The sequence below is a fragment of the Phycodurus eques genome, chromosome 19 (genome assembly GCF_024500275.1).
Source record: "Phycodurus eques isolate BA_2022a chromosome 19, UOR_Pequ_1.1, whole genome shotgun sequence".
Classification (NCBI taxonomy): Eukaryota; Metazoa; Chordata; class Actinopteri; order Syngnathiformes; family Syngnathidae; genus Phycodurus; species Phycodurus eques.
This window is the reverse complement of record NC_084543.1, coordinates 18675616-18685376: the sequence shown is the minus strand read 5'-3', so window position 1 is coordinate 18685376 and position 9761 is coordinate 18675616. Positions and strand designations below refer to the sequence as shown.

Below are 9761 nucleotides of genomic sequence, written 5' to 3'. Positions count from 1 at the left end.
CATGCTGCCAATCACGCACGCAGTTTTCAAGGCATTTAGAGCCACACCCTAACTTGAACTTAAAAACTACTGTTGCCATGATATTGCATCAGATAAAAATCATCATCATCATCATCATAAAAAAAAGAGGAGACTCCCAGGCCATTTCCTGTCTGCGCATCACCACCACAGCTCCTCGTGTGTGTTTTGGAGAGATGAGGTGGATGAAGGGAGATGTCGAATAGGTCAAAGATGAGTGCGGGCGTGATGGGCACGTCCAGTGTATGTGCGCACCGTATCAGTCCACCTTGTTCTCCGTGACGGAGCAATTACCGCAGAAGACGAGCGTCGGCAAGGAACCGGTCGGCTCTGCTTCCGCTCGGCGCGAGACTCGACAAGAACAAAAATCACTTCACCTGTCCGTTCGTTCCACTCTCGTCACCCTCCGCGTGCGTGGTGTACGCTTGAGAAAAAACAGGAGACAAATGTAGTAACATGGAAAGGATTTGATCTAAAAGGTATACAGATTGAAAAGGTGAGATCAGAAGTGGGTTAAAACAGCAATATGTGCACAAGCGACATTTCATTCAAGTTACACATTACAAATATGTGGAAAAAAAAGCGTTTTCTCAAGAACAAGGAACATTACTATTTAGTGAACAGCAGATATATCGAATACATATAATAAAAGTGCATGTTTGAAGTTGAAATCAGTGCAGTAAGAGCAAAGTTACAAAGGCTAATGATAGGTATTTCCCACTACACGAAGAGAAAGAGTTCCAGCGTCTTGGTGTGAAGATGCTGCGCCAGGTTCTGGATGCGACACAGGCGCACGTTCTGAGCATCACCCGCGCTGTACACCCGGAAGATGTGGTAGCGTTCCTTCCTCGTCAGCGCGAAGTGCAACTCGTTGGCCGAGAGGACGATGAACGACCTTTCTTTCTTCTTGGTGGACTTCACCTCCACGTATACCACCTCTGGCGCCGCGTCGCCGCGCTCTTCTCCCGTCGGCCCGAAGGTCAGCTCGAAGTCGTAAGGCTGCCCGCTCTCGCCGCTCTGATTGCACCACACGACCCGCGTGGGTCGGCCCGGATCCACGCCGTCTCTCCAGTGGCAAAGGAAGGAGTTGACCAGGAGCTCCCCCCATTCGCCGATGGCTTTCATGTCCCTGTGGTCTTCAGTTATCACCACCTAGATGAGAACAGCGCCATTTACTGAGTACACACCTCTATTTGAGAGCTAAATTTGAAAAGCTATTTGAGAGCTCACAATGTCAACGCTTCGTTGACATTGTGAGCTTGGTGGAACTACCGTCATTAATGAAATAGAACTCAAAATAATGAAGCTGTTTTTGTCCCACTTTCTCCTTTAACGCAGTCTTCCCCAACCTTCTTTGAACCGCGCACCGGTTAGGAGTCGGCATTTTTCACACGGACCGGCTGTGGTGCCGTGCATACACACGCACACGCTTGCCTCGCTTCTGCTTCGTCCTTCGCCGTTCGTCCGCTGTGGGGGCGATGCGGGAGTGGGGGTCGGAGTTATTGTAGGCAGCCAGACCGAACTGCCGTTCCGTAGCTCCTCAATGAGAGGAGATTTTGAACTCCGTAAAAATAGTTCCGCCTGTGTCGAGCAGCAACCTACGACCGTATCTGCATCCGAGCGGACTTGGTGCGTGAGAGTTAACTGTTGCGATAAACCCGTATTTTAAGTAGGATTCCTGACATGGTGTTGTTGCGTTCGCGAACGCTTCGTTCAAAAGAACAAATCTTTTCAGTAAACGTAATGAACTTCATTTGTTTATGAAACGATTCCGTTCTTTGAGCTCTCCCGCCGTTGGCCAGCCCGCTGGGACCGGAAACAGAAGCGTTCGAGCCGGCCGGGACCGGAAACGGAAGCGTTCCGTGCAATCTCGACGTGTCAATTGAGACGCGCAGCTGTTGCGGCGGAGAACCTGGGGGCAGTATAAGACAGACATACGGATATACTGTACTGGAGACCCAGTCTTCTCAGTACGGCAGTAATAATAGTTGTTCTCTGCACAGGATAAAGAATATATGCCTGTGAGTATTGTCATATTATCTATCAACATGTGTTGCTTCACTCATCCACTGACAGCCCTCCCAGTAAACATGGAACTTTGACTTCTAAAGCCGTCAATGGCAGCGAACGAGTTAAAGGGTGACAACACTGCCACACAGATGATAATCGGTGTGTCACTCGTATCTCAGAGCGCCACTGTATATGTACAACTTACAGGGACGGACGGCTGTGAAAAGATAGCTTCAGATTTCTGATCCTAAATCTGCAGTCACGTGTGGTGTGTTTGTTGCGATTGTTGTGTTGATTATAATACATTATGAGACTGTACTAATTATATAGTGTTTATAAAAGCTATAGTCTCAGTGCAGCACATTCGCGGTTTCTACCGTAGTACATCGAAACAAATATATTGAAACAGTACTGACGGTGGAGGGTCTCTGGCAGTTGACGTCCAAGTCCTCAAGTGTGGCCTGTGGGGGTGTGGGTTTGTTCCACATGGGAAAGTCCAAGTTTAAAGGGAGTCTCTGGGTCTCTGCAGCCGTTTGTGAGCCTTTGAATATGCTTGGCAGCACCACGGCCTCTGGCACAGCACTGGAGGAGACACAAATACAGGATTACTCTGAAAAATGTAGACGTGAATATGGACTTGCGTATTTTTAGGAATGAGGACATAAAGCGTACAGGCCGTCTGGAGTGAGCTGCTCGCTGGCTGCCTCGATGGGCTGCACAGATGGAGCGCTCGGAGCTGGTTCTGGATCAGTGAGGCTCTTCTCTCTCGTCTCCTCTCCGCTCTCTGTACAGCCAGATGTTGATGTTTCGCTTGGTTGACGGCGCCCTGTCGACAGGGAACACCACATGGAGAGTCATATATGCATGAGTGCCTACCTACCTACCTACCTATCTATCGCTTCTCTTTGCTGTTGTGGTAGAAGCATTAGCATTTCTGCTACTGATAGAATTCCATGACGCTCGCATATCATCATGCTACTATTGACACCACAGATGTATGCTGTTCTCTCATCCCTTCCCCCATCCACATATCACCAGTGTCTCTCTCGCTCCCTTCCACGAGGGGCAGTCAAAAAGTAATGAGCCCAATGTTCCTCTCGTTGTATTAATTGCAGTAGAATAGCAATATACAAACAGAAATCAATCGTTCATTGCAACTCTCCATCGATGAACAAGGGCCTGCATAAATGCCAGCCTTGTCAAATTCAGTAAGCTGCGTTTTTTCATCACCAGTGAAGTTATGACCTCTAATGCCTTCTTTTAAAGGCCCAAAGAGGTGATAATCCGATGGTGCCAGATCGGACGAGTATGGGGGATGTGATATGGTTGTCCAGCCAAAGGAACTGAAGACTTCACAAGCTCCCTTGCTTGACAGAGGTCGCTCAAAGCAGGCTCTTGGTCTTCACCTTTGATCCTGGACACCCACTTTTTGACTGTGCTGTATAGCCCGTGGCAGCTTCCTCATGCACATCTTGCAACCTTTCCAAAGCAAGAAATTCATTCACAGCTCTCTGCCGCTGACGTGGATGTAACAATGATGTAATTTCTAAAATGGCTGACAGAAAGAGGTCAGGCTTAAAACTTTAAACAAGTGTTTAAACTACAAACTGTGAGAATTTTTTTTATTGTGAAGGAAAGTATTAGTAGTTCAAATTAAATTGGGCTCATTACTTTTTGACTGCCCCGCGTAGACTCTATCCTGTCTCTCTAACCGGTCGAGGTAGATGGCCACACCACGCCAAGTATTTTTTTTTTAAAGCTTTCTTGCCAAGATGGGAGGTTTCTATTCGTCACCCGACAACATACTCACTCATTTGGAGTTTTGTTGGCACTCCATAACAGTGGTTCTCAAGTGTCGTCACCTTCGGACCCGCATTTTCTTACCGTTGCAAGGTTGTGACAAACTTTTATAGAAGAATAAAGCATTTTTTTTTTTTTTTTTTTTTGCTTAAAATAGCCTCTGTACACATGTACAGTACATTATATTTTTAAATGCCATTTCAAATGAGTTTGACATACCGCCAAAAGCATATTGCTAGGCATGTTCGCTGCTAACCAGAGGCAGAACTGTACTGTATTTGTTTGCGGAGTAAACCCGTGACGATAGCACAAGTGAGCAACATTTCCTGTTTTTTTTTCCCCATGAAAAAAAAAAAATCCAAATCCAATTAAAAGTCTGAAAAGGCGGGCGGGGCGGCATGGCACGGAGGGTAAGTGTACGCCCTGAAACCGGAAGGTTTTTGGTTCGTATCCCTGCCTGAGCGCATGTTGGTGTTGTGTCCCTGGCCTCGACGCTTAATTCACACTGCCTACGAATGAATGTGGTTGTACGGTTGTTGGTGATCAGAGGGGCCGTAGGCACAGAATGGCAGCCACGCTTCCGTCATACTGCACCAGGGCAGCTGTGGCTACACAAGTAGCTTACCACCACCAGGGTGTGACTATGGAGTGAATGAATAATGCGTGCAATTGTAAAGCGTCTTTGAGTTCCTTGAAAAGCGCTACGTAAGTGAAATGCGTTATTATTATCATTAAAATGAATACGACCAATGTAATTTTTTTTTACGAGCTGTTCACGACCCACTTTTGGGTCCGGACCCAACAGTTGAAAATCACTGCTCAACAATGAGCATTACCAGGCAACTAGCAACCCTTTACTGCTCAGTTTTTCTCTCAATGTCTTTCTGTCTCCAAAGTGTTCTCTGTCACTTGACGGTCTGTTGTCGTACTGGAGCGGCTCCAACTACCGGAGACAAATTCCTTGTGTGTGTTTTTTTTGGACATACTTGGCAAATAAAGATGATTCTGATTCTGACTCTGATTCTGAGCAGTCCTGGGCCTGCCTCATGATAAAAGTGACTTGAGATTACCTTTGTTGTGAAGAGGCACTATAAAAACATAAAACATTTTTTACTGAGAGCAAACCCAATGAAATTACTTCAGACATATTTTCAAACATCTACAGAAGTACATACAGCTAGTGTAAAAGAATGAAATGCAGTTTTAATACACTAATGGTCTTCACCGAGACAATGCCAAAACAATAGATCACAGGCAATCACAGACTGGCTGCATCAGCAGTCACTGAAATTAAGCATTTTTCAGATCAGAACAAAGTCTGCAAAAACGCAAAATCTTACCGAGTGAATTGAGCTTACTTCTAGTGAATCATTTTACTGTAGCTTTGTACAGTCGTGCAGTAGTTGTGTAGTTTTGACTTTTTTTTTCAACATTTTCAGCAAGTCAAAAATACTTGTCTTAAGACACAAGATCTTATTTTAAGTCAATTCACACTAGTTCCACTGGCAGATTTGTGTCTTTTACTTCAAACATTTGTTGCCTAAAAATAGTGAAGAAAAATCTTTCTATGAGGGGGAAAAAAAAATCTTTCAATCTAAGTCGTATGAATTGACTTGATAAGATTCTTAAAATAAGACATTGTATCTCCAATAAGTCTTTTTGCTTTGCTGAAAATTTGGAAAAAAAAGTTTCAACTGTCTTAAAATACAAACAGTGAGATGTTTCACAAGAAATAAGATCAATTCACCAGGTAAGATTTTGCATTTTTGACGATGCTGACCGATTATACTCTGGTGATGGGTGTGTTAAGATTTGCCCTCTCCTGCTCAGAAAAAGGTCTGTAATCAATCGTACGCGTGTGGTTCTATACATTATTATAGCAGTATCATTCATTGGGTGGTGTGAGATCATTTTTTTCTCATATAAAATATGTGCCTCGGCTCAACAAAGGTTGGGAAACACTTTAGCCTGGTGCAAGTATAACCTGAAGGTTGTGTTGTGCCGGTAGCATCAGTGGCATTAGACTGGCTAGCAGTTCTCTGTGGTCCGAGTTGGTTTGCCGTTCTGCTGCTGGTGTTCTTTAATTGTTTATCACCATCAGTGTTGCAGTTCCTAGAGCTTTGTGGAACAACATGGCCACTCTCTTTGGCAGAGACGTCTTTCTGCAAATCTCTGTCCTTGGGCGCGGCAGGAGGTGGCCACATCTTCAAAGCGGCTTCTACAGCAGCTTCATCGGCACGTCCTGTTGCAAAAATGGGGAAAAAAGTAACCTCGGTGCACTGCGAGAGGATGTAAAGATGAATTTCTTAAGTCTGTGCCTCACACCTGAGTGATGGCTTCCTGTATTGACAACAGATGCTCTTGGAGGCCAGGAAATTAATGTCGCCTCTCCGTCTTGTTGTCCAGGGCGAGCTGACTCTCCTGGGGAATTGGTGGAAGTAGGACATCTTGATGGTGCTGGAAAATAGAATTTATTTTCACATGAAGAGCAAATATAATGCATTTTCTGTGTGCCCTCTCTTTTTGATCTTTGGGGTCTGTTAACAGCTGCTCTTTTGAGACGCCGCGCTCAAAACATAAACAAAGCCAAAATCTGCATATGTAAGGACCAACCCGGGCAATGATGTTGGTGTGCGTGTGTGTAAGTGCTTTGATGCGTGACTGAAAATCGCAAAACGGACATGGGATGATGATGATGGCGATCAAGGGCAACGTCACATACAGAACAGGATCAACTGCAGAAATACGAGTTCACTGAGTGACGGAGGCGCATAGAAATGAGCCGCATGTTGTTAGAATTTGATTTCACGCTCCAGTTGCTGTGCAAAACGTACGTGCCAGTGATCTCTCCTAACTCTACTCCGTCACATAGTGAGGGATATTTTGAACACACACTAAAATTACCCAACACGATTAAGGACACAAGATGTAGACTAAGAACATGATGAAATCATTGTGTTTTCTATTACCGTAAGTGAAATGTGCTTTTAGGGCACTGTCGCAAATGAAATAATCCAGTGGTTACACTTAAACACATTTGATCTCAGACACACTGAACAATAATGTTATATCGTGTCTTGACATAGAACAATGCGGATCATTTCAGTGAACACTGGTTAACATCAGCACATCGCTCGTGCTACACAATATTAGAGGCGATCTTTACTGCACAATTGGAATGTGAATGTTTCCTTACTTCTTTCCAGGGTCACCTCTGGACGAGGAGGCTCTGGGACTTCCCACTGCTCCTCTTCACTGGGCAACTCTCTGATGTCCTCCTTAATTAAAAACCTCTTCAGGGCTGCTGGGTCCTATTTTGGTTAGAATTAGTATTGTCAGGATAGTGTCAGGGTGAGAGTTAATCTATCAACCCACCTCTCGACCTACTTGGCACTAACTGACCTACCTTCCTGTGTACCACATACTGAACCACCTTTAACCATGAACTTAACATCATAAACTCATCAATTCAGTCATTAGTTCGGACATTCTCATAAAACTGAAATTGTAGATGAGATGAATTACGTGTGTGGTAAAAAAAACTGCACTGATTGGAGATGATTTTTTAATGTGTATTTTTAAACTATCTTGTTATTCCAAATCGATATGGTTCTTGTTCAGATATACAGTAGAATAATAATATCTGCTAGTCTGAAGAACACTGAAAGATGAGACTCGTTATGAATCAGTCAGAAACTCCAAGCAGAGACAACATTAAACTGAAGTAATATAGATTCTCTATGTCACACTTGCATTTAACTTCAAAATCCCATTATGCGAACTTTGATGTTTCTTACGCTGGCACATCCAGAGAGAAGGCTCAATTATTTTAATCAAACATCCAACTGGGTCGTCGCCAGAATGGATTATCATTGATTATAACGCGACCCAATTGTGCCGCACGTCTGCAGCTGCTGCACAAACGCACCACGCAAGAATATTATTCAAGGATATTCGATGCTAAAAGACCAATGATTAATGCGTAACTTTCACACTTTGCAAAGCCTCTTGCTACTGCATTGTTCTCATGGGAATGTGAGCAAGTTTCCATGTAATGCGTACAGGCCTCCCTCTAGGGAAATCGCCTATTAGTTCTAGTTACAGTTGTGTGTGTGCGCGAGAAAGCGAGAGAAAGACAAGCTAGAGAATGGCAGGCTGAAAGAGCGTGAGCAAGCAAAGTCTTTTTCCCTGAATATGGATTACTGGTCAATGCGTGAAGAGGTCACATATCGCTTACACTGAGGGAAGCGATCAGGCCACTCAGGAAATTCATCAGCTCTTTTCTGTGGCTGCTATCTGTGCAGAACAGTTTCACCAACTCCCTAAAAGACACGTGCACAAATAGAGATATTTAAAGGGAGCATATGGAAATGTTACTTTTTAATGGCTAGTATACAGTAGTTGGGTCTTTGGAGTGCCTGCTTATCCAGTGTGTCTTAGGGCTGCACGACACTGGAAAAAAATGACATTGCCATTCTTTTTAACCCAGAAGTATATATATATTGCGATGTTAAAAAATACAGGATAACATACACGTAACGTGAAAATCTGAAAAACACAAAAGTATAGAAAGTCATTTGTATGAAGTCTACCTGTATTTAAATGAGGTTTGTCCCGATCTGATTTTTGTGATCGGAAATCGGTCTGAAGTCGGCAAAAAAAAAAAAAAAAAAAGTACCGGACCGGCTTGGACGGAATCTATAATCTCTGATTTTGCCACTCTTATACAAGCAGTCCATTCCCAGCGCCGCTCCAGCACGTCTACCCAGCAGCGCAAGGAAGGCATGCATTTTTCATACCTACTGTTGCTGATTATTATTCTCCGTTTGGGTAATATCACTTGATGAAGCCTTTTCTAACAGTCCATACTGCAAAATAAGTATGGAGGATTATTCCGAATATCGGATCGGTCCGGTATCGGCGAAAACTCAAGGCTGCAATATTGGTAACAGATTGGAAGTGAAAAAGTTGGATCGGGACATACCTAATTTAAATGCATTGTAATAGCCAGACATGAAGTCAAGATAATTTCTTTTAATGCCCAGTTATACTGTAGTCATTTTCACATTCTTAAGACTATTCATTTGTTTTTAGTCAATCTGTTATTTTACACCTGTGTTTGAACAATATAAGTATTGCTATATTTGAGTGCATTAGTTTAAGCTAAACTTGAGTCGACGTGGAGTTTGTGCCTTCAATAACGCTGTGGCTTTCCCCCTCCCTCCAAGTGTAATCTGTTGCGACAAGCATTCGTTCGTCACATTCTGAAGAGAGATACAGTAAGTGCATGCGCGTCATTGCTTCCCGTGTCCTCATTAATACTCATCATACTCATTCATCACATTGTCCTTAACCTGTTCGACTATTTTCTCACGCACTTGTTCACAAAGAGGTGAACCTCGCCCCACCTTTGCTTGTGAATGACTGAGCCATTCAGGGAAGCTCCTTTTCTACCCAATCATGGCACCCACCTGTTCCCAGTGAGCCTGTTCACCTGTGCGATGTTCCCAACAGGTGTTTGATGAGCATTCCTCAACTTTCTCAGTCTTTTTTGCCACCTGTCCCAGCTTTTTGGAACGTGTTGCAGCCATAAAATTATAAGTTAATGATTATTTGCTAAAAATAATCAAGTTTATTAGTTTGACCATTAAATATCTTGTCTTTGTAGTGTATTCAATTAAATATAGGTTGAACATGATTTGCAAATCATTGTATTCTGTTGCAAGCAGAGATGCAATACTAAGGGCACCAAACCGGACCCCCCCTACACCTCGGCTGCGCCTTGAAATTCTATCCATAAAAGTTATGAACAGAATCGGCAAGTCCGCAAAACACATGTCAACTGGTTGGGTAAACTCCCATGCATCCTCGAGGACCCTGCCGAGGGTGTAGAGCCGGTCCACTGTTCCACGGCCAGGACGAAAAACACACTG

The 9761-nt window shown here is 43.8% G+C and overlaps 1 protein-coding gene across 6 annotated transcripts in view; it reads right to left on the bottom strand.

The window, feature by feature from the left end:
- Nucleotides 1-475: 475 nt before the first annotated feature.
- wu:fj29h11 (uncharacterized) overlaps nt 476-9761 on the bottom strand; it is a 62903-nt gene continuing 53617 nt past the window's right edge. For all 6 annotated transcript variants that reach the window (XM_061705769.1, XM_061705772.1, XM_061705770.1 and 3 more), the window contains 7 exons: nt 8066-8150; nt 7025-7139; nt 6154-6285; nt 5813-6070; nt 2701-2854; nt 2445-2610; nt 476-1170 (listed from right to left, as the gene is read on the bottom strand). In XM_061705769.1, the coding sequence (XP_061561753.1) occupies nt 739-1170; nt 2445-2610; nt 2701-2854; nt 5813-6070; nt 6154-6285; nt 7025-7139; nt 8066-8150 (1342 nt within the window). In that variant the 3' untranslated portion in view covers nt 476-738. The remainder of the gene's footprint in view (nt 1171-2444; nt 2611-2700; nt 2855-5812; nt 6071-6153; nt 6286-7024; nt 7140-8065; nt 8151-9761) is intronic.